The following is a 25,819-nucleotide window of genomic DNA, read 5'->3' on the forward strand; positions in this document are numbered from 1 at the left end:
TCATGAGATTCAACGTATAAGCTTTGAACTGGAGAGGTACGGAAAGCCCCAGTGCAGAGTCGAAGTCCTTGGTGATGAATGGGGTCCAGCATCTTTAAGGCCGAGGGTCTTGCAGAGCCATAGACCATTGATCCATAGTCGAGTTTTGATTGAATAAGAGCACAATATACCTTTAACATCGAACATCGAGCTGCTCCCCAACTGGTAGGAGAGGACACGGAGGATGTTCAGTGCTCTTGTGCATTTGACCCGAAGCTGCTTTAAGTGTGGTATAAAGGTCAGCTTACGATCAAAGATAAGCCCCAAGAACTTGGTCTCCGGGACCACTGGCAACAAAACTTCACCGATATGAAGTTCAGGATCAGGGTGGATACCCCGTTGACGGCAAAAGTGCATGCATATAGTTTTAGATACAGAGAAATTAAAGCCGTTCGCTGTAGTCCACTTCAGTACACGATTGAGGGCAGTTTGTAGTTGCCGCTCAATATATCTCATGTTCAATGGCTGACATGAGATGTGAAAGTCATCGACATACAGCCCATTCGCAATAGTGTGAGGGAGTTGTTCAGTGATGGCATTTATCTTTATACTGAAGAGTGTAACACTCAATACACAGCCTTGAGGGACTCCAAGTTCCTGTACAAAAGAACAGGAAAGTGTGGAACCCACACGAACTTGGAATCTCCTGTCCATTAAAAATTTTTTAATAAACATGGGTAAATGGCCACGTAACTCATATGTATGGAGGTCTCGCAAAATGCCATACCTCCATGTTGTGTCATAAGCCTTCTCAATGTCAAAGGACATTGATACAAGATGTTGGCATTTGAGAAAGGCTTCTCTGATAATGTTTCAAGACGAATTAGGTGGTCTGTGGTGGAGTGCCGTCGTCGGAACCCACACTGGGTGGGCAAGAGGAGGTTGTTTAATTCGAGGAACCAAACAAGACGAGTATTAACCATCCTTTCTAAGGTCTTACAGAGACAGCTCGTCAAAGCAATTGGACGGTAGTTTGAAGGAATCTTGGGATCTTTCCCTGGCTTAGAGAAAGGTAAAATAATAGCCTGGCACCAGGCATCAGGAAAAACATTCTCCTGCCAGATCCAGTTAAAGACAATCAGAAGAGAAGCAGGAGATAGATGGTGCAGCATGTCATAATGAACATCATCAGGTCCAACAGATATACTGGCAGACTGATGAAGGGCCATTTTCAGTTCCATCAGTGTAAAGGGACAATTATAGTCAAAGAAACAGTCAGTTCGAAAGGAAAGAGGTGAATGCTCTGCCCGAGTCTTGATGGCCAAGAAGGCAGAGGAACAAGCAGAAGTGCTAGATACCCGGCAAAAACTTTCACCTAGAGTATCAGCGATGCTCCAGACATCAGCCACCTCCTAACCATCAGAGAGTAAGATCGAGAGGGGGACAGAATTGTAGTGCCCATTAACCTTTTCGAATCCTGTCCCATATAATCTTGGAACTGGTGGTAGAAGATATGCTAGTTGTGAACTTAATCCAAGGTTCCTTCTGGCTTTGTCGTCTTACCCACCTAGCATGTGCACAGGCCCGTTGGAAAGCGACACGGTTTGAAAGTGTGGGATATCTACGAAAAGTATCCCAGGCCCGTTTTTGAGCCTTCCGTGCTAAGTGGCAAGCAGGATTCCACCACGGACGAGGATATCGTGGAAAACGTGTCGAGGTTTTAGGAATACACTGAGCAGCTGCTTGTATTATACAGCCAGTTACCGCTGCCACACAGTCATCTATTGATGGCTGATTTACGATGGCAGGATCAAGTTCTGTGAGAGCAGTGAAATTGGACCAGTCTGCCTGATCTAGCTTCCACCGGGCACGCGGGTAGGGTGGCATCAACCACGGCCAGTTTCTCTCAAAAGGATAGGAAAATGATCACTGCCTAGTGGATTACTGTCAACCCTCCATGAAAAATGGGAGAATAATGAAGGGGAGCAAACAGAGAGATCAATAGCGGTAAAGGACTGACTAGGTGCATGAAAATAAGTGGAAGAACCAGTATTGAAAAGAGAAAGATTGTGATCAGAGAGCATACGCTCTACAGATCGACCCTCCCATCAATAACAGCACTTCCCAGAGTGGATGATGTCCATTAAAATCCCAATTAGAAATGCAGACGGCAACTGTTCAACGAAAGCATCAAGGTCTGATTGCTCATATGTCTCTCAGGGGACAGGTAGAGAGAACAAACAGTGATGGTATGACCCAAGGAAACACGAATGGCTACGGCCTCCAAGGGTGTGTTGAGTGACAAAAACAGGGTGGGCACATGCTGATCAACCAATAGTGCCACCCCTCCATGTACTTGTCCATCACACAGCCTGTCATTTCTGTACAGAGAAAACTGCCGAATGGAGATTGTATCAGCAGGTTTGAGAAATGTTTCTTGTAGGAAAGACAAACAGGATGGTAGGAAGCAATCAGTGTTTTGATATCATCCAGATTAGAACGTAAACCTCGACAGTTCCATTGTATCAAGGTGGCCATTTTAAGAAAGGGTAGGTGAAGTGGCTGGAGAATCCTTCGGTTTATGACCACGCCTTTTTTCCTTACTGTCCTTAGTCGGAGGAGGTCTGTCGACCTCCATGGATCCTGCCCTGGGTCGAAGGGGCAGGTCTTTGTCATTGGAAGGGGATTCCAGTGACTGAGGACGTGAACGAGTGATTGTTTTGCCTCTTGTGGTGGGAGAAAAAGATGTATCAGAAGAAATGCCTGTATTTGAAACTGAAGGACGTGGATCTTGAGGTTTGTTGGAACGTATGGGAGGAACAGAGATGGGTGTGGAAGTCGATTCATCAACCTTTTTAACCACAGAGGTCAAAAGGATTTCAGGTGTTTTGAAAACGATTCTCTTGGAGGTACAGAGATCTGTCTGCACTCCCACTGTAGTTGTGGAATGAAGTGCAGCAGCATATGTCCGAGATGGAGTGGTGGGCAGCAATTTCCGAGCCTCAGGATAACTAATGTTATGTATCGTTTTCAAATGCTGCACCTCTTTTTCCTCCAACCATCTTGGGCAAGAACGAAAGTAAGAGGGGTGAGAACCATTGCAGTTGATGCAATGTGGGTCCATGTCACATTCATATGCATCGTGGTCCTTGCCCCCACAACGAGCACATGTCAGGGAACCACAACATGATGTCTTTGAATGGCCAAATCTCTGACACTGGAAACATCGGAGGGGGTTTGGAAAGTATGGCCGAATCCTGCAAATGAGATAACCTGCCTTGATGGGTGCAGGTGCACGTGATGAAGTAAATGTCAAAACGAGGGTATTTGTTGGCAGCGTAACTCCATCTTTGCGAGTGGAGATGCGCCTCACTGAGAAACTCCTTGAGTGGAGAGACCAGCGAGAATCTCTGACTCCGGGGATGTTCTTCAAATCCCTCTCAACAATAACTCCTTGTGATGAATTTAAAGTAGCATGAGGTGTAACCTCAATAGGTATATCCCCAATTGTCTTTGAATTCAAGAGGAGTTCACTGTGTTGGGATGTGGATGTTTCAACCAATATGTCTCCAGATCAAAGCTTCTTTACTGACTTTGGAGAGCCAGCAAGTCCCTCTAGTCCCTTCTGAATAAAAAATGGGGGCAATTGCCCTAAAGGTTTTTCCGAAAGAGAATGTAATATAAGAAAATGAGGTACGTGTGTTACAGATGTTGAAGATTGCTGTTCAAAGTCTTCAAGACGTGGTCGCTTACCCAGTGACTGTTTTTTCACAACTTTATTTAAATTTTTTGAAGGAGGATCCATAGGTAAAAGGAAAAATTTCAGTACCCACTGACCCCACCCACCATGGAGCCCTACAAGGGGATGCACTACAAAGTCATGCAAGGACAATGCAGCAACGCCAGGGTTTCGTGAGCACAATACCCAAACACCAGCATTAGGCACAATGTCCACAACACCCGTTGAGAACTTCCAACACTGGTACTTGGTTGACTCTAGCCCAAGTGGACCAGCCGATTGACCCAAGGGGAGCCACCCAAAGGCCGCCCGTCTACAGGAATTCAAGGCCAAAGTGGTGTGTTGGGGTTGGACCCCTCAACCACCAGAATCCTCTCCTCCCCTTCACAGGTCGCCACGCACGGGAAACACGTGGGTGGATGTTTAGATCCCAGAGAAGGTAACCAGACAGAACAGAACCTTCCCTGGGAGGTCCCCTCACCACGAACAGGAATCCACACCGAGGGGTTTAATAGAGGTATGCTAATGTTTCATGTATACATATGGGATAATGCATATGAATAGGTTTCCTTCATTTTGGGGAGTTTATTTTTCGTTTAACATGTCGCATTTGCATTTTAAATTCTTTAATAGTTTGAGTAACTACTTCAATAGTGAATTCCTTTATATAAGTGAAGGTCTGAGTTAAGAGTAAAACATCAATATTTTCTGTGGTGCACATAGTGTGTGCTTATTGTAGGAGGCTTTTTTAGAGTGCCCAATTTCTGATGTGCTATATGAGTACAAAACCAGTTCATGCAATTTCCAGTTGTTTTTTTTCCTATAAATTTAGTGGTCAAACCTTGGGAAGTTTGAGTGATGTTAAAGTTTAAAAAATTGACCATGTGGTTATTTTCATTTTCAACTGTGAATTGTCTTTGTGGAGGCTGTTGTTAAAGGAATTTTTGTTCATCTTGAAAGGTAAAACCACAAATGAACATTGCCTACATATTTAAGCCAAAAGGCAGACTTAAATAAGTGAACACAGCATGTTCTTCTATACAATGCAAGAAAAGAATAGCAAGAATATCCAATAACAGATTTCCTGTAGCAAGTCTATTTAACTGAAGTACAAATCTCTGTACTGAAAGCAGATAAATGTTGCTAGCTGTAACAGTTCAACTAAGTGCTCCTGTTTCATGCTGATTTTTTAAAGGGGATGATCTTGTGAAATAAATTTCTGTAGTAAATTGTATTGCCTCATGACAAGGGTTTGAGGAAACAGATTTACAATACCAAAACTAAACATAATGCAATTACTACACAACTGTTGTAGAAGGTGGGAAATGTTTTTTTTTTAATTAGGTGCTTATTCTGGAAACATACAGTTCCAAAATTATGAAGCATTTACAAATGTTGTAGTTTAAAGAGTTATAATGCATAATTGGGTATAAAATTTTTGATCTTTCATAGAATTTCAGTAGACGAGAGATTTTTTGTGTTCTTGGTTTGTTTACATACAAAAAAATTGTAAAGCCTAAAAAATAAGTTTTTTCTTCTAATAGTATTACAAGTAGCTTGCTTAATTTTTATTGTATGTCAAGTTGTGCAGTCAGTGTTTGAAAAATTTAGATGTATTATTCAATAGAGTTACCAATCATACTATTTGGTTGTGAGAATGATGAGTTTCCTTTACTGACTCTTTGGATGAAAATGATTTCATTGTCTCTGGGAGGCTTTATGCATTTTGTTTCTGTTGGTATTAAATTGTTTTATAAGCTTCCTATTGTCTAGTATTTTTTAAGGTTTTTTCACTAAATTCAAACAAAAAAAAAGAATTATTTCTTATGGTAAAAGCTGTAAGTTGTATTTAAAAAAATGCTGATAATCAGTAAGTAAACTCAAAACAAAACTAATAATATCAGAAATAGTTGTAGGAACAGTAGAAATTAATATCAAATACACATTATGTAACTGCTCTTCTACTGTGCAGGAGAAGAGCAGTACAAATATGATCAAGTATTGAACGTTCATTGTGTCGTTAAATCAATTGTACATGATCAAGTATTGAACATTCATAGTGTCACTAAATCAATCACACAATGCCACACTTAAATAATGCTTATAATAAAAGTACCAGAAATTATTTCTTTTCCCAGCAGCAATGACAAAACTGCACTCATGGCTTGGGGAGAGAAATGCAATGCATCAATTTTGAGGAAATCAGTTATGTATGGTGAAAGCTATTTCAGGAAAGATTAAGGCACTATTTCATGGAATTTCTATAGAAATCATATAAAGCTAGTTCTCGTGGTAATAGAAGTATTTGAGGTTGAAAGCCCCAAATATTCAAACATAAGTTCAACAAAGTCACAACATACTCCCCATATGATAGATGGCAAACCAGTAGACATACTGTCAGTGACCTAGCTCTAAGTGTTGCCTCTAACTATGTTCACAGCAAGTTCCCATTGTTTCAGGATAAGAAGCTGATTAGACAATGGTATAAGTACTATGCCAATACTTAAACAGTAACATGACGACATTGTTTTCATTGAATAACAAAAATCAATAACATCTATAGCTGAAAGCTGCAAGTTTGAGTATTTTGAACTGTGATTGATCTCACTGGCACTCAATGGAGATTTAAACATCTATAGGCAGCAAAAGAATGACCAGTTTTTGTTCACATATATACCTTAGTGGAATGCTGAAGGCTGTTCAGTTTCTAACTGTATGGTTTCAACAAATCATAAATCTAAATGCAGCTAGGTAGTTATTTTCAAAACAATAAATAGTTTTTAAATCTAAAAAATGTTTATAAATAATCTTAATACTGACTGAGACAAAAATATGTAGAAGGAGAGCTGAATGGCTTGAAACAAAAACAAATCTTCATCAAATCAAAGCCCTTGAACTGAGCCATATTTAAGTCATGCTGGTAGTGATAATGCCATAAGCAAAATTAACATGTTGCCTCACATACAAGGGTTCATAAAAGTATGTTTCTACTATTTACTGAGATACAAGACTGCTTATGAAAGAGCTCACAACTTTATTAAAATGAAAATCTATTGATTTAGTGAATACAACTAAAACTGTACTTTAGTAGCCTGAAGGCCAGACAAACTTTGGCTTCTTTGGTGAGCAACAAGAGGTGACTTCATAGTGTTGATATCATTTTGTGTACTTGATGAGAAAGAAGAAGATAGATTTATCTGCTCCATCTGATCACTAATTGTTAGCTCTTCTGTTGTAGTAGTCTCTGCTGGTGTTTGTTTCTGTTGGTTCCTTCCACTAGCTGGAGATGTACCTCCTGTTGTTGTATTCAGAGAGGTACTGCTACCTCCATTTGTCTGAGACTGTTGTGGTTTCTGCTGAGCTGCCAGTCGAGTAGCTTCCTTAACTTCTTGGAATTTCTCTATAAACTGAAAAAAACAAACAAAATGTTAGCAACCTTTAAACAATTATTAAGATAAAATTTTAAAGAAATTGTTTCTACTTTATACTTAAAATAAGATCTTTGTGAACTTTTGGTATACATTTGAAAGTTGTTCTACACATACATTACTTCATTCTAATAAAATATTTTGTCCACTTATTAAAGGCTTTGAACATTTCATTAAAATACCTACTATAATTGAATGAAACCCAAGACAAAAGAATAATGGAAAAGCATATTTAGTTCAGTGTATTTCCTACAGATATGTATACATTAAATAAAGATATATTTTGTAGTATTTAGTTATTTATAATAAAATTTGTAAAGTAGGTAAGGAGGTAATCAGTAATGTAAAAGTTCTTTCATTAAAGTTAGAGAAACTGTTTATATAATAAACAATATGAAATTTTGAATTTTAGTTCAACAAAATGTAACGATGAGTGTCAAGTGAGTCACTAACATTTGGTGTAGGAGATGAAAAGAATGGAATAAATGCAAAAGTTAAAAAAAATAGCAATTAAGATTGAAAAGAAACTAAATGTATTAGAACAAATTATTTACAAACTCAGTTTCTTAAGAGGCAGGTATGGAATATTATGTATCTACCTCTGCTTATCCTACTAGTTTTTTGTTGTTTTTTCAGTTCTAAAGAAAAGTGTATGATGGATTTTCCATACATTATAACAAACTTTCTTTTGTTTATTGTAGCTCATACTTGATAATGTAATAGCACATAATACATTAAATCAACAAGACAAAAACTGAACAATTATCATAAGATTTCAAGAACTGTCAAACAAAAAGAAATTATTAAACTGAATCAGAAGCTGATCAGAAGGTAGAATTTAGTACTTAAAGGGAGAAAAGAAAGAGTTATGGTAAGGTGGAGAAAAACCTAATAAAAAGGATGGTTGGTTTTAATTTAAAAAACCTTTTCATATAACTCAGGGTCACAAGAAGGTAACAGGCTAAAACCAGAAATAATAAAGCTTCAAGACAAGAAGGAAAATGAAAAAATGCTGAAAGGAACACATACATTGCATGGTCTTAAGTGTACTACTCACTTAGGACCACATAAATACAAAAACTGTTAGTAAGTGGTCAAACTGGTAGGAGAAATAAATGAATGCTATTGTATTCATTTTGTTGTCAAGCTTAACATTTTATAACAAGTTATATTCACTGTATACACTAAAGCTGTGAAATTCTAATTTTTAGCATAATAAATTTCAAGCTAACTGACAAACTGCCAAGTGAATTGCTAATGTGAGATTTGATAAGCTAATACCAATGTTTGTGTAACATCAGAACAGGTGGTACAAAACATGTTTTTGCACATGTAATCTCATTTACATGTCACAGGCACTTAAAAATTGTACTCAAGAATAAATGAATACTTATACACTTTTATCTAGAACTATTAAGTGTGATCTGTTGCCTTCAGGTGGTTAGAAACAACAAATTTAGATATTAACACATTTTCGTTTAGATTCTAACTAGTAAGTGATCAGTTTGTTAGATTCCATATTTAAAATTTAAAGTCAAACCACTAAAAAAATGTTTGCAATGATTCACATGCCAATAAATGCCATTGCAAAAATAATATTTGTGAATATATTTTCTTAAGCTTCCTTTACAGTTGAAATTGCTTTCTACAAAAGAACTAGTTAAAGCTAGATTAGTTCTTTAAAAAAATTAATTATACTATTATTGTCAGCTTTTATAGCAAAAACCAAAAGCTCCAGTGACTAATTGTAATTATGGTCATGAATCTAACATACACACTGTACTGTTATATTATCATACCTTTATTATTTGTTTCAAATTTATTTTGTATTATTTTCAAATTACAAAAATACTCTGTTAGAAAAAATTTGGTAAATCCTGAGTAAAATATTGTTTGAAAAAATTTTGTTTCCTGTTCCACTGCCAAGGAGAAATCTGGTACTATTAAATTGAAATTTTAACAAAAAGAATCTGAAAGCACAAAAAATGGTTAGTGATGACATGTTGTACATGTAAAATCATTGAACATCTTAAAATTAGCCAATTTTCAATATATACATATTATTATAGTACACAGATACAAATGATTATTTTATAAAAACTAGCATGTGCCAACTGAATGAGCCTTTGTAACATTCTGTACTAACATTAATAACCCATAATGCAAAATTGTATATTTGAAAACACATGGGTGCTTAAACATTTACTTTTTAGTACTTTCTACACTATAATTGATTTTTGAAACTGTAGAACATAACAGGAGTATATTTACTTATAACTTTTACCAAATTTGAAAAAAATGAATTAGTAGTGATGTGGAAACTATTTAAGTTTAAATTGAAGTTGTTTTTTTTTATCATTGTACTTTATGTATCTTTAACAATTTAGTCTTAAGAATATACCAGCTGAATTGTCATTTGATATTTCTTCATTTTAATATTGTTTTTACATTTGCTGCTATTTATTTTTGACAAGTAACATTTCTTTAAGTTATTTTGTAATATCTCTGCATATCTTTTTTTTTTTAAATCAAAGCCACTGATTTCGTAAAAGTTAAGCAGACAAATTAACCTAGGCTAGTAAACTTGCACAGAAATACTTGTGCACACCAACAACTAGTTCTCTCCAAGAGAAATATCAGTACCTCTGATAAGTTACATGTAACTAAAGAAAGCTAAAATCTAATGCAGTGGAAAAGCTTGAATTTTCCCACCTACTCAACCCCCAAAATTAAAACAAAACCTTACAGTAGTGTACACTACACCACTAAAACCCATATTTCCAAAATTATATTAGAATACCCTAATTTAAATCACATAGTGCCAATTAAAAAAAAAAGTGCCACTCACTCTTCTGACTACTGTTCAGAAGATATCAGTTCATACTAATAACTGAATAGCATTCTATTTTTTTTAAATAATCTAAATATGACAACAGATGGTTGAAAACACTTAAGGCACCATACTACAAATGGTTATTCCTTACACTGGTCATGATAATAGACTTACTTTTTTTTTTTTTTTTTGAACAGTCCTAAAGACTTGGATTCCAGTCACTTTTCCTTTTGATAAAATAGGTAGTTGGCTGGGACAAATCCCTTGAAGGTAAGAAAATGTTAATTTCCAGTGGGTATTTTTATTTCTACTTCAGTCTTTTCAATTTCTACTTTTCCATTTCTCTAGACTATGAAATCTTCAACTATGTGATTGCACAATTTAATGTTGATGTTATGAGCATTTTAAACTGTTTGCTTGTTAAAGTTTCTGTTGGTGTAAACTGTGCTCAATGAATGAAATTTCAATATCGTTTATTTAAATGTTTATACATGTACATATGTATGCACACTCATACACAGTTATAATGATTCAGCTTACAAAATATTCAAACCTATTTTGGAACTTGTATAATTTATGAAACACCAATTCACTTTTTTGGTATAGTACAGGTATAGATTTTATACCAATGAACATAAATCATATAAAAGTTTTATTGTAACAAATAATGTAAAATATCCTTACTTTGTTAAGCTCTGGTTCGGATCCAAATCCAAGTCCATAAACAGTATTCGCCCTGATATCTGACCACTGACCAAATTTTTGTGAGGTTTTGGTAAAGGTCATGTTTGGAGTAATTGTGCTATTTATAACTGCCTAGAATAATAATAAAATGAAAGGTCTTGAACACATGAAATACAACCGTTTTGCTTTCATAAAGCAGTTTATACTTTTCCTTGTAACTCTAATAACCATTTTAAAAAATCTAAATTATCTCCATGTAAAACAACTTATGATACAGATTAAAAACATTTTTGAAATACTTGTTTTCAAAGTCTAAAATACGAGTTTCAAAAATACACTTATAAGTATGGATGTTTTCTAGTATATTATACATGCATCCCAAAACATAGTATGGAAGTTATTCAAAATAAAATGTCAAATTAAAAGTGATGCTAATGAGGAATTTGATTTCAACATTTAAGAAATGTAGCAATGATACCTACAGAAACTAAGTCATACCAGAGATGAGATGTTAATGACAAACACTAATAAATTCCTGTATAAGTGTCACAAAGTGAAAACATATGTTTGGATGCAAATACTATAGCTGTGAAACATTAGTGACAACATAACAATAGATATTGAAGGGAGTTTGAGCTACATAAAGGGAATTACACGGTTATTTATAAAACATACACAATCTGTTACACTAGTCAACATCTATATAGATATAGGTGCATCTAAGAAGCATTACAAATAAATTTTGTCAGGTTATGCATTAAAACATTTGAGTTTCAACAAATATGCCACAGCAATTTTTATTAATTTATAAAATTAATATTTTAGTAAAAAATAATAATAAGCACAAGACAATATAAATATATAAAATTAGTACATTTCATAACATTCCATAAGAATTCTTTCAAACTTGATCTTTAACACGAAAATTTTCAAATTTACATGTATGCATGCTTTTTTCACATACATTGCAGTTCAGTTAATTTACTCTGTATTATACTTCAATACTGGGTGCCTCATAGTTGAGTTGGCAAAAAAGAATCATATACAAATTTGTTTTTCATTTACAAATGCATTAACAGGGAAAGGCTGATAAGTTAAAAATTGTTTACATCATAATCTTTACAAGTATCTTTCACACATTTGAAATTCAATTTACCCAATTATCAACACAATTCAAAGCTGCAAGCTACAAAGTATAATAAAAACACCCCAAATACTCTTTGATGCTGGAGAAAGCACTTTTAGGGCCTTCTTTTATTGTTCATTTAGATTTTTTAAAAAATCAACATCACAGAAAAAACTTTATGAATGAATACACACATGAAAGCATAGAATTCAGATATAAAAAATTAACACACACCTGCTACTCTCTAACATACAGCCTGATTTAAATTGTACAACCAAAATAAAAAAAATAAATATAAAAGGTATTGTACTAAATAAGAATTACTGTAGAATAAAACTACTGACATTACTGGAAATACAAGTTTAATTTAGGAAAAAGTTAACGTCCTAAACATACTTTCCCTCTGCTGATATTTACAGCTAGAATTCCACAATGAGAAGGTGGACAAGTCAGTGAGGGCATTATCCATATTGGATGCATTTGCACAGAACAGAAATGTACAACGATAATCGTACACAAGGAGAACTACACTACATCCAGCACAGGTATGCTAATTATACAGGACTTTGTTCCTACAGCAAAGGTGGAATAGTACACCAGTAATCACCATTATAAGTCATTCCCAAGTAGACAGCCAAGGTTCCGCGACTCAAGGTTGGAATAAAGGTGTCTTGGTCCTTATATCCCACATTGGTGAGGGCAACTGGACCACAATGTCACACACACACACTTGATTGGATATCAACCTGCAGCCATACAATTGTGTTATAAATCATGACAGAAAAAATAAAAAACACTAAAATAGAAAAACTTTCTCCTTCATCTGAAAAAGTCTGAAAAACAACACTCCAGGTTTGGAATGATGGTAACATGCATTCATTACTAAACCAAAGAAACAAAACTCAAAGTCTGAAGTTATGAAGATTTGTCCTCATTCTTCAACCAATTGGGCAAGGAGCATTCTACCTGCCCTGGAATTATGGAGAGGATGTGGAACACTAGGCTCAATAAAACCTAGAATGAACCAACTCTACATTTGGAATTATAGGGAAATAGTGAATCTCCTACCATGAACAGTATATTGACATTGATCAAAAAGAAGGGCCATGCACACCTCCAATCAGACAGCTTAGCATCAAATCTGAACCAATATTACAAGTAGGTTCCCATAGAGGCTGGTGTCTCTCCTACAAACACCTGGAAAATTTCACCCTAACACTCTGAAGGAAAAACCACTGCCCACCACCCAAGTGTCTAGAAATTTGGTGTGGTAAGGATCCCTAGCTCTACCAGTAGAATCTGGGAAATAAAGTATATTAGGAAGTCAAAAGGCACAATACCATGGAAACAGTGCAATGGGTGAACCAAGTTTCTAAAATTTATAAAGGCAAACTAATCCCAATTTATTCAATTTGATGATCAGCAGAGAAGGACATGATCCCCTTTAGTTGCATGATAGCATATGATTGGCAGTTCAGCAAAATATGGTAATACCATCTGATGAGCATTTAAATGGTCTTTTGGAACACTTCATTTTTACAGAGCCCATTGCAACCAGTAGCTTCGAAGTACAGTTAAATTTGGTGTTAGTGCTGAACTGGATTAATAAAAGCATACTTGCTTGGTAACAACTCACGAAAGAGTGGAATCCAACAAAAAAAGAAAGAGGTTAAGGGACCCTGGAAGAGAAAAGCTCAAAAATATTCTATCCTCATAATCTATTAGTGTTGTTAAAACAGACCCAGGGGTAGTCAAAAACCACAGAAGGAAAACCTACCAGGTCATGAAAACAATGTGAAAGAGAAAGTGCTGGAAGAAGGTTACATACCGATCCATCTGATACCATCCAGAGGTCAACTGAAATGGGCTGTAGAAGACAAAGAAAAGCGACTAATCTGATGAGATGCAACTGAAAATATTCCTTACCTGTGAAGAACTTCCAAAATAAACAACATGGATATTTGCAAATCCACCTCAAAGTACTGAGGACAAATCTTGGGAAACCAAAGGATCATAATGAATACAGCATCGAGTAAAATCACCTCAAAAGAAGTTAGTGGAAGCCACATACTGCCTTAGGGATTTGACAGGACATAAGTAATCAGTGCTTTATTGGTTAAAGAGATGATAAATAGCTGGCAAAAGAACTGATGAGAAGGATATATTCCTTTCCACAACTGCAAGAGATAGAAAGAATCTATCAGGGTATAGTGGGACTGATAAAAATTCCTGTGCACTTTTAGCATAAACAACTCAGACCTATGATATTCACAAGCCAGCAGCATGAAAATACCAATTAACGGAAAGGTGATACATGGTAAATGAAGCCAAAATGCCCAAATGGATGTCAAGACAAAGCATGAAATAGCTCAATTACGTAAATAAAAATTTCTCTAAATGATCAGAGAAGGCTGAATAGTTCTGAAGAGAAAAAAATCCAATCTTTAAAATACATAAAATAACCAAAAATGAAGACAGATCCAAGGAAAAAAAATGTAGTGGGCATGTTTAAGTGAAATGGGTTCAAATTTTTTACGAGGCACTCATAAGCTAACTTTACAAGTTAAACCCCAATGAACTTGGAAAAATGTGGGTGTAGAATGTTGGATAGAAGTTGCCTCAATGAGATAGCCAAAGAAAAAGAAGAAGTGGCCTCTGTTGAAGATATTTTGTAAGAGAAAACCTTGTTAAATGCATCAAATCAGGGCTACCAACAACTCTGAAATAGAAGAGATCAAATCATAGCCAGAACTCCGAGTAAAAAAGGAAAAATTGGGAAAAGGCATAAAAGGTTCAATTCCACCTAATCTGGACTCAATGAATCTACTGCCAAAGTTTGAGGATGAGATACAGGGGATTAAAAACTTTAGAGACTTAAAATGAGAAAAAACTTTCAGTGGAGAATCCATTCAGTTAGAAGAAATCAAATGAGATAAGATGTAACTTGCTATGAAATTCATCACCCCAGGAAAATGTCAAGCCATGGAGATGATAGGACGAAGTGAGCCCCATTGGGAAATAACTAAAGTTTGAAAACAAAGGTCCCAAAAATATGTGCTCCCACAACAGGAAAAGTAAGAGTTTATTGTGGAAATTATGGAAAGAATCCTGATAGCATCCCTCTGCAATATATCTAGACCTCAAACCATAGCCTGTAAGACAATAAAAAGTTTAAAATTATTGATGTGGTAGGAAAATTAGTCTTCCACCTGAATACTCTAAAATTTGTGGACTTCAATATACACATCCCACTCCAGAAGTGAGGCATCTGGTTAAAAATGAAACTTGAGACACAGGTAGTACAGGTACACTGATAGTGGTGTTGAAATAATCCAACCACCACTCAAGAACTAAGATGTAGGTAGCACCTGACAGAGACTGGATGATCCAATAGATTAAATTCATGATCCACTGGTTGCACAGAAAGCATTGAAGGGACTGCATGTATCTTCAAACTGAAAAATTAGAGAGATTTGAGAGATGCTCACATCTCCAAAAGTGATAGAACGATAGAACCATACATGTACGTAAAATCATGACTGACCATTGCATAGCCTAAAACCAGATGGGAATTGAGTTAGCCCAGCTTGAAACACATTTAAAAATTTATACAGTTCTGAATATATACAGTGCAGATGTTAGGCCAAAGGATACAATCCTGAACAGCAGAACCTACCTCACATGCACAAAATATAGATAGTAGTAGGTTGAATTCAACAGAAATGCATCAGCAACATCAAACTTGGTAATCCACAGATATGGTGAAGAACGTCAACATAGGTTGAGAAAAAGGACTCTATTGTGAACCTGGAAGGATTGAAGAATTGGTTTGGACAAGAAGGATCAATGATTGTCCATCAATTTTCTTTCACCTCTCATATAACAGATAAATGTGAATAAAATCTTGGAAGATTAAGATCATCTTTTAATAACAGCCCCATGACTAATGGATAGCTTGAGAATGAAAATTCACACAGCAGTGATCAGATGGGGGTGATGGAAACACTACAGCTTTAGAGGATAATGAAGGTGGAGAAGTAAGCAGAAGGACCAACCCTGACACAATAACCTTAAGTACCCATGGATCTGCTGTGAAGGAATATCAGATGTTCATCAATTCTAGTAATCTCACTCCTACAGACCCCAGTCACTGAGGGTAGATACCAAGGCCATTAAAGACAGTATATCTGGGATAGATGAGTCTTAAAACTAAGAAAAGAATCTATTCTCAGTCTTTATAAAGCAAAGAACAGAAGCCAGGGGTTAGGATACACAAGGGATCATTGCAGTACTTTGATTACCAGCAGAAGCCAAATAAATTTTTGTGGCCAACAAGAAAAAAAAAAGCAAACATACAACATGAATTCAAGACTCCAATGCCTGTGAGATGCTCATGAACATCAAGGGATAAAAAAGGAGCCTCAGTTTACTTACAGAGGGCTACAGTAAGGTGTCTACTCAATAAATCCCAACAACATACAAGATTTTGGGAAAGAAACATTTCAAAGCAAGAGTAAGGGTCAAACAAATACATAAATTGTGATCTGTTCAAAGTGATTAGAGAGTTCATTTTGAAACCCTACATATCCCAAAGCAGATTTAGTCTGTAGAATCTAAATATCCACTTGGTGGTGTTAAGCCAAAGCACGTAATCAGACAAATGAGGGTACAAAGTATATCTATCCTGTCACGTGATAAAACAGTAAAGCTCCCCACTTCAGCCAGCAATATCAGATTCAGGAGTAAAAGTTAAGTAGTCTTCTAACAACCTTTCCCATCAAGAAAAGAGTAAACTCAAGGACAACCAGAAAAGGCCTATATTCTTACAAATCTGAGTGACTAATTGAAGAAAGGGGCAGGAAGTGGTTGATCCAAACTGGTCATGTGAGAAGTTGACTTAGTAAAGAAAGGCACCTGAAAAAGAAAGTTCAAATTCTCCCAAAATATTGTGGATCATCAAAAAAAGCAACCTCAGGACCACCATGAAAAACACCCCACACTGAATATATGTATCCATCTTACAATGGATATCACAGCCTCAACTGAGAGTGACTCCTCATCAGCCCATAGACACTAGACAACAAAGGAGTAGTAGGAAAGGTCTGACAGCCTCCTCACTGACAACAGTAACATGATAATTCATACCTGAAAACAGAAATTTATAAAGTGATGCCAAAATTTCAATTCAGAGTGTAACAAAGAACAGCATTTAATAAGAGAAAACTGTGATCAATACTTTGCCAAAAAAGTGGTTATATTATCTGAGTTGGTAACTTATATACAGTACCAGGGTAGAAGCATCTCACGTGATACTCAGGGGTGAATTGGTAGTCTGGTTGTTGGTTGAGGCTGGTCTCCAAGTTTGAGCTGACTGATGAACAAATGAAAGAGCAGTGCATGCAGGACTAGGTCCTCAAAAACCTGTCTTAGCATCCCAGTTCTGGTGGAATCAAATGTGGCTCCAGACTTGTACTTACTGACAAAATCTATCACCTCAAGTGACGAGAGAGTTAGGGATAATCTATTTAGGATTATGGGTTAAATAGACACAATTGCTGATTTACTAGGTGTGTGAGAAAGTATGGTAGAAATAATCCAATGAATAAGGAATATGAATAGTAAGACCCTGTTGACTCTTTTATAAAATCCATTACATCTTGGTGGTAATGTGTTGCCTGCTGCTGATGAGTCTGCATACCTTTTATATCAGTTTTGAGGTAAACTGGATCCCTCTGTTACTCCAGACTTCTTCTGGAAAGCCTATTATATAGTACACTTCCAGAAGAGCTTCTGCATCTCTCTCCATCTCCAATTTCAGCAATACTATGGCTTCTGGGTAATGTATAATATACTTGAGTACTGTCAATTTTTGCTAGTTGCCCTCCTCAAATATAGATGCAAGCAGTTCAATCAAGTCCACAGCTACTCTGCTTAACAGTTCTTTTATAAGAGGCATCTCACCTTATGGCAACTTGGCTATCTTCCTTTTAGGTACTTATATTTTGGCAAATGTCACTTGAATTGCAGATCACCCAGGTAATGGAAAAGGCTGGCTTTTTTGCTCCTAAGTGTCCTATACAATTGACTCATGAGCCAACTTCATCAATTACGTCCAGTGTTTTGTTGGAACTATGATCTTTAACTTTCCCAATAGAACTGCCTTGATAAATCTGGTATAGCACTTTTCTCATCCTCTATTCTGCAAGGTCCTTTCTCCTTTATTATGTGCTTGACTTTCTCCCAGGTACTGTCCCAAATTTTCTGCAGTGAAGTGTATTTTCTTGTGTGTTTCCTTCAATTCCCATAGACCTTGATTTAGGATGTTACCTTATGAGACTTGCAGGGCTTCATATCTTGATTCTCTATTTTCTTCAGCTCTTGTGGTAAGTGCAGATTCCTCATCAGTCTCTTTTGTGTCTGGTTCCTCGAAACATCTACTGTCTAATAAACTGCCAATCATGAAATCATACATGTGACCTCAAGGTCTCCTGCATAGTATGGAGTGTCTACCTTTATTCTTGCTATAAGAAACTTTCACACTTCTCCATCAATCAGTACACAAATTTACCTTGCCTGCCATCTAGTCACCAAATACTAGACTGGTTCTCACTACTACAGTGCTGTAACCAGTGTCTCATAGGACTTTTCTTTCTCTGATATAGCCTTCACCTACTAGTATGTTGTGGTTTGTTTGTCACATGCTCCAATAACCCCTGGCACTATTAACCTGTTTACTAACTTAAACTAACCATCAATCATGCACTGTTTTTTCACATACTTAAGTACTTCTTTTTTTTTATTTTAGGAACAATGACATATCATTGCAGCACATGATCATGAACTGTTCAAATATTAGTAAATCTGCCAGTCCTTCAAAACTATCTTAATATTTGACCATGTTAGTCCTTGTGGGCTGTCAATGACAGACAGATAGTAGAAGGGAAACACAGTTAGTAACAAACCAGACATACGAAGTTGTAACTTAGGGTACAAACAGAGAAAGGTGAGACTGATCCTGGTTGAGGACATCTATAAACAGAATAACGTGATGAAAAATGGGGACCAGAGAGGGTAAATTTGGAACTGATAGGAGTGGCAAAGGTATTAATCATTAGCAAGTCCAACTTGGAAAACATTCAACAAAAGAACTGGGGATGGAATTACCACTCCAAAGGAAGAATCCTGCCAACTCAAAAAAGATGATCCATCACCATTACCAAGTTCAAAGCCCCCATAATATAAGTGACAGTTGGCCCAACTCACTGTGAGTGGGCCTAAGATAGAAAGTTTGACACACAGAAGCAAAGGTTCCTGCAACAAGTCTTACCCTGATGATTGATATGGGAAACAACCATAAAATTATCTTAGTGGATCATAACCTCATGATCCAGAAGTCAAGGTAGATAATATGAACATGCTCAGCAGGAAGCCAAGAGTTCTGGATAATTTACATGGAAAGTATGCTTCAAACCCCTACAGCTGTGTAGAGTTGTCCACAAATGATCCCAATCCACAAGTTATGTATTGGTGAAAAAATGGAAACCCAGACATGGGAATGCTATTGTAATGCAAACCATAGTGTTGGTATGATCCAGCTACCAAGACAGATCCTTGAGAATAAAAGGTGACAGTAGCACAAGAGGACAAAATATTGCAAATATTATACTGATATTCAAACTCTATTGAAAGAAATACTTATATGCACTTGTCCTAAAAAACAAAATGTTTGAGAAACCTAAGAGTCCCAAAAAAAAGATAGAACCTTTCATGCAGGATGTACAGGAAAGGCAAAATTAGAGGTGACTACATGCTTAGTGTTTTGCAGATGGATGGGAAAGGCTGTACTGTATTGAGTCAAAAAATGAAAAAAAACAACACCAAAATACACCATGTATTGAGTCAGAGTGAAAAACATTTTTGGAAGATTTGACCATCCAAACCAGAAGAGTAGCTTCTTGGAATAGAATTCATGTAGTCAGGAAAAAGGCCTCATAATAAAAAATGAGGAGAAGCCAGTCATCCACATAATAATGGAAACAAATCAAAGACTGTGGATGCCATAAGCAAACTCTCACATTACTCTTTAAAAGACATCATGAGCCAAAGGACAAAGCTCAATACTGATATATATGATCCTAAACAAACTAAAGAAGAATGTCAGCAAAATGGGGCAATAAGAATAAACAGAATGACATCCAAGACATAAACCTTGGTCATCCATTATCCAATGGAAAATGAAACCAATGAAGGAAGGAAGGAACCATTCTATCTTGAAATAAAAACACTAGATGGTGGTTGAGAGAAAAATGATCAATGATGGGACCAGTCCCCAGTCTTTTTGGGTACAAAAAAGAAAAAAGAGAGAACATAGCTCTGAACAAGGGTAAAGAAACTAAACTGACTGGACTCAAAGAGACAGTTACTAATATGACATTGAATGACAACTCACTGGGAAAGAGGTAATGGTGAGAAGTAGTAGAGGGACAAGATCTAGAAACAGAGAGGTGTGGAGAATTTCTGAGTTAGAGAAACTGGCATGGAAGCATAAGAGTTTGAGTTCCACCAGTATAAAGGGACGATTATAGTCACAGAGACAATCAGCTCGAAAGGAAAGAGGTGATTGCTCTGTCCGAGTTTTAATGGCTAAGAAGGTGGAAGGAGAAGCAGAAGTGCAAGAAACCCAGCAAAAGCTTTCACCTAGAATATCAGTGATGCTCCAGGTATCAGCCACTTCCTGGCCATCAGAGAGCAAGATCGCGAGGGGGACAGAGTTATATTGCCCACTGACCTTTCGAATGTTGCCCCATATGACTTTCAAACTGGTGGTAGAAGATGCTGGTTGTGAAGTTAATCCAAGATTCCTTTTGGCTTTGATGTCTTACCCATTGAACATGTGCACGGGCCAACTGGAAAGCAATACAGTTTGAGAATGTGGGATATCTACAGAAAGTATCCCAGGCTCTTTTTTGAGCCTTCCATGCCATGTGACAGGCAGGATTCCACCATGGACGAGAATGTAGTAGAAAATGTGTTGAGGTTTTAGGAATACATTGAGCAGCTGCTTGTATAATACAGTCAGTTACTGCTGCCACACAGTCATCTATTGATGACTGACAGACAATGGCAGGATATAGTTCTGCAAGAGCAGTGAAAGAAAGCCAGTTTGCCTGATCCAGCTTCCACCGGGGCACACGAGTTGGGTGGCATCAACCACAGCCAGTCTCTCTCAAAATTATAGAAAAATGATCACTGCTTCGTGGATTCATGGTCAACCCTCCATGAAAAATGGGAAAATAACTGAGGGGAGCAAATTGAGAGATCAATAGCAGTAAAGGACTGACTAAGCACATAGAAATAAGTAGAAAAACCAGTATTGAAAAGAGAAAGGTTGTGATCAGAGAACATATGCTCTATAGAGTAACCCCTCATATCAATATCAGCACTTCCCCAGAGGGGATGATGTCCATTGAAGTCCCCCAGGATGAGAAAGGGATACAGAAACTGTTCAATGAAAGCATCAAGGTCTGATTGATTATGTCTCTCCAGGTGACAGGTAGAGAGAACAAACAGTGTTGGTATAACCCAAGGAAACACAGATGGCTACGGCCTCCAAGGGTGTGTCAAGTGGTAAAGACAGGGTGGGCAAATGCTGACCAACCAACAGTGCCACCCCTCCATGCACTCATCCATCACACAACCTGTCATTCTGTATCAAGAAAATTGCCAAAAGGTGACAGTATAAGTAGGTTTCAGAAATGTTTCCTAAAAGGAAAGATAAACAGGATGGTAGGAAGCAATCAGTGTTTTGATGTCAGCCAGATTAGAATGTAAACCTTTACAGTTCCATTGTATCAATGTGGCCATTTTTATTTACATATAGGTGAATTGAATGGAGAACCCTTCTGTTTATGACCACATCTTTTTTCCTTACTGTCCTTATTCGAGGGAGGTTTATCGACCTCCATGAATCCTGCCCTGGGTCGATTGGACAGGTCTTTGCTGTTGGAAGGAGATTCCAGTGACTGAGGACGTGAACGAATGATTATTTTGCATCTTGGGGTGAGAGAAGAAGATGGATCTGAGGAAATGCCTGTACCTGGAACCAAAGGATGTGGATCTTGAGGTTTGGTGGAATGTATATAAGGGACAGAGATAGGTATTGAAGTTGATTCAACTTTTTTTACCATAGAGGTCAAAAGACTTTTCATTTGTTGGGAGAATGATTCTTTATTAGGCAGAGAGAGATCTGTCTGCACTCCCACAATAGTTGTGGAAAGAATGGCAGCAGTGTAGTCTGAGATGAGGTGATGGACAGCAATTTTTGAGCCTCAGGATAGATAATGTTGTAAATCGTTTCCAAATGCTGCACCTCTTTTTCTTCCAACCATTTAGGGCAAGAATGAAAGTACAAGTGAAAGCCATTGCAATTGATGCAATGAGAGTCCATTTTACACTCACAGGCATCATGGTCCTTGCCACCACAATGAGCACACATCAGGAAACCATGACATGACGTCTTCAAGTGATCGAACCTTTGACACTGAAAACATCGTAGAGGGTTTGGAATGTATGGCTGTACTCTACAATTAAGATAACCTGCCTTGATGATGGCAGGCAGATGTGGTGACGTAAATGTCAGAATGAGAATATTGGTCAGCACCATAATTCCATCTGCAAGTGGAGATATGCCTCACTGCAAAAACTCCTTGGGTGGAGAAACCAGCAAGAATCTCCGACTCTGAGATGTTCTTCGAAAATCTCTCAACAATAACTCCTTGTGATGAATTCAAAGTAGCATGAGGTGTAACCTCAATAGGTATATCCCCAATTGCTTTGAATGCAAGAGAAGTTCACTGTGTTGAGATGTGGATGTTTCCACCAATATGTCACCTGATCAAAGCTTCTTTACCGACTTTGGAGAGCCATCAAGTCCCTTCTGAATGAAAAAGAAGACATTTGCCATAAAGGTTTATCTGAAAGTGAGTGCAATACAAGAAAATAAGGTACAACAGGTGGTACAGATGGTGAGGATTGATGCTCAAAATATTCAAGATGTGGTCATTCACCTATAGACTGTTTTTTCACTATTTTATTAAGATTTCTAATTGGAGTATCCATAATAAATACAGGAAAATTTCGATGTCCACTGACCCCACTCACCATGGAGCCCTATGAAGGGACACACTACAATGTCAAACAAGGACACTGCAGCAACGCCAGGGTTTTGTGAGCACTATGCGCAAACACCAGCATCAGATATAATGTCCACAACACCTGTTGAGAACTTTCAACACTGGTACTTGGTTGACCCTAGTCTGAGTGGATCAGCCGACTGACCCAAAGGGGGATCACTCCAAGGCCACCTGTCTACAGGAATTCAAGGCCAAAATGGTGTGTTAAGTTTGGATCCCTCAACCATCAGGATCCTCTCCTCCCCTTAACGGGTTGCCGTGCATGGCAAACACACAAACACGTGGGTGGATGTTTGATCCCAGAGGAGGTAAACTAAAAGAACAACCTTCCCTGAGAGGTTCCCTCACCATATGCAGGAATCCACACCAAAGAGTCCCCAATGTAGGGAAAAACAATAAAAACAATAATGAATCCACAACATGATGTGCAGTGGCAGTGACACTCTACACTGTCAATGAGCTTCCAGTGGCCACAGAAGAAGATAGTGTCAGCTTCATCATCTTCGGTTGAAAATTCATTGTGATTAATGAAATTTACCACGTTTATTTTTGTACACGTTACCTGAAAAACATTATATGCTAAACTCAAGTTTGTAATAAAACAAAATGAATGGAAGTTAACACTGAAATATTGGCAGCACAAATCTCACTGCATTGAATTGTAAACAGTTTGGAAATTTTTGTTCAAAACACACATACACAGATATATTTTATAGGTTAAGTATAAATATATTATTACTTAGGAATGAGAGTACCCAAAATACATCAAAATATCACATACAAGACAGTACATTTCTGTATATTGTGGTAATATTTTGGCTATCCGTATATTACTTGTCTACAGATGATTCTATTACTTGCATGCATATATATATATATATATATATACACATATCTCATTAATATTTCAAGTAGAGTTTAACCTCTCTCTGTACTCTGCAGTTTGTTTGGTATAAATATGTTTTTTTATGCCCTAAGTAACAGAAAAATTACCTTGGTTCCCTCAACACTTATAATTCGATAGAGATTTCTTGTGCTGTCAAAGAAGAAGCTAACATTAACAGCCTGACTACTTGCAGGGATCCAGGATCTCTTGGTTTTTGGATCAATGTGGAAGACATGGGCTTTGGTTGTAAAGATGGGTTGTTCCCTATGTAAATTAAATAGTGTAAATATTAAAAATATGGAGTTTATGCATACTTTTAGTGCTAGTTATAAACTTTTATACACACAAACACAAAATTTTATTAAAGGATTAAAAACCTACATTATTACTAATTCAAATAAAACTACTATCATAAGCTGCAGTTTACAATAAAAAGAAGAAATACTGGGAATACAATTACAAACCATTTTAATTCCTGTGACCACCAAACAGATACATCTACATATATTTTAAAAAAGTGCACAAGGACTGTACTCACCAACCAGTTCATGAAGGCTGTTAATAGGCTGATCTATATCTAGACTATTTCTCTACAAAACTAGATATGAAATAGTTAATTGATTGAACTGAACTGTTTATCTATCAACAAAATAGAATTTCACTGGCTATACTGAGCACACCATTGAAATAATAACATCCAAAAAATATGACAGCCCTTGCAGTCTCATGTTATGCACAGAGTAGTTCATTAAATGCAATACAAGTCACAATCACATCACTCGAACATAAACATACAAAGGTTAGATTGAAATTAGCATAATGTCCTGGGATAACATGGGACCCATTGATCCACCTCAGTTGTCCCTATCCTCTAAATTAAACTAAAACTATTAAAAAAAAGTTTAGAAAAAAAATCTTAAATCCAACCCTTATCATTCATATACATATAAATCTCTCTCTCAGATTTACTTAAATTTGCTGTCTCCACAACATCCAAAGGCAACTCATTACAAAGACTGACCACTCTGTTGAAAAAATAAAATTGCCTTAGCTGAAGATGACTCCCTACTCTGTCAAGATTCCTTTCTTTCATGGCAATGTTAAAGTTATTCACATCCAAATTATCATAATCCACTTGCATTATCTTTCATTTATTATAATTAAATTAAATTATATTATAATTATAATTAATCTGCCATTTATTTGGCCAATTCAATAAATTATATAATTTTTTTTGGAAATCAGCTACATTCTCTTACCACCTAGAAACACCCACAACCTTGATATTATCAGCAAATTTAAGTCACCTATTGACTATTCTATCATTGATGTAATTAAAAAAGAACAGAGATCCTAAGACTAAGCCCTTAGGTACTCCATTTGTAACATTAACCCAGTTTATTGAACTCCATTTGTAACAAACTTCTGTTTTCTTCCATCCAGCCACTCTTCTATCCAATTTGCTAACTTATCCCCAACAGCTAATTAGATTTTTTTTTTTACAAGCCATTTATTTGCCACCTTGTAAAATCCAATTTTAAAAATCCAGATACACCAATTCTTCTACACCCTTACCGTCAAATCAATAAGCAGTAACCGTTTCAAACAACATCAAAATGTTTATAAGGCAAGAGTTACCTTTAGTGAAGCCATGTTGCCTATCCAATAAAATTCTAACCTTAGTTAAATGGCTTTGTAAAACATATTTTATCAGACTTTCAAAAACTTTTCCCACAACTTATGGGTCTATAAGTACTGAGACATATTTAATCACCTCCTTGAAAAGAGAAGTGACATTAGATAACTTCTAATCCTCTGATACCTACCACTATTTAAGGACTTGCACACAAAGTAGCAAGTGGCTCAAATATCTAATCCTTAATCTCCTTCAAAACATTTGAGTGGATCTTGCCCAGGAGTCTTATTGTTCATTAAAACTTGCAATTGTTTCT

At 36.6% G+C, this 25,819-nt stretch overlaps 1 protein-coding gene across 7 annotated transcripts in view; it reads right to left on the reverse strand.

Moving 5' to 3' along the window:
* Nucleotides 1–25,819, reverse strand: part of LOC143249511 (uncharacterized) — a 60,815-nt gene that overhangs the window by 16,516 nt on the left and 18,480 nt on the right. For 6 of the 7 annotated variants that reach the window (XM_076499491.1, XM_076499489.1, XM_076499490.1 and 3 more), the window contains exons 2-4: nt 23,975–24,131; nt 10,664–10,795; nt 6,802–7,125 (exon numbers count right to left, since the gene is read on the reverse strand). In XM_076499491.1, coding sequence (XP_076355606.1) covers nt 6,802–7,125; nt 10,664–10,795; nt 23,975–24,131 — 613 coding nt within the window. The remainder of the gene's footprint in view (nt 1–6,801; nt 7,126–10,663; nt 10,796–23,974; nt 24,132–25,819) is intronic. The other variant, XM_076499494.1, reaches the window with a different exon arrangement.

This window comes from Tachypleus tridentatus, chromosome 4 (genome assembly GCF_004210375.1).
Source record: "Tachypleus tridentatus isolate NWPU-2018 chromosome 4, ASM421037v1, whole genome shotgun sequence".
In the NCBI taxonomy this organism is placed as follows: domain Eukaryota; kingdom Metazoa; phylum Arthropoda; class Merostomata; order Xiphosura; family Limulidae; genus Tachypleus; species Tachypleus tridentatus.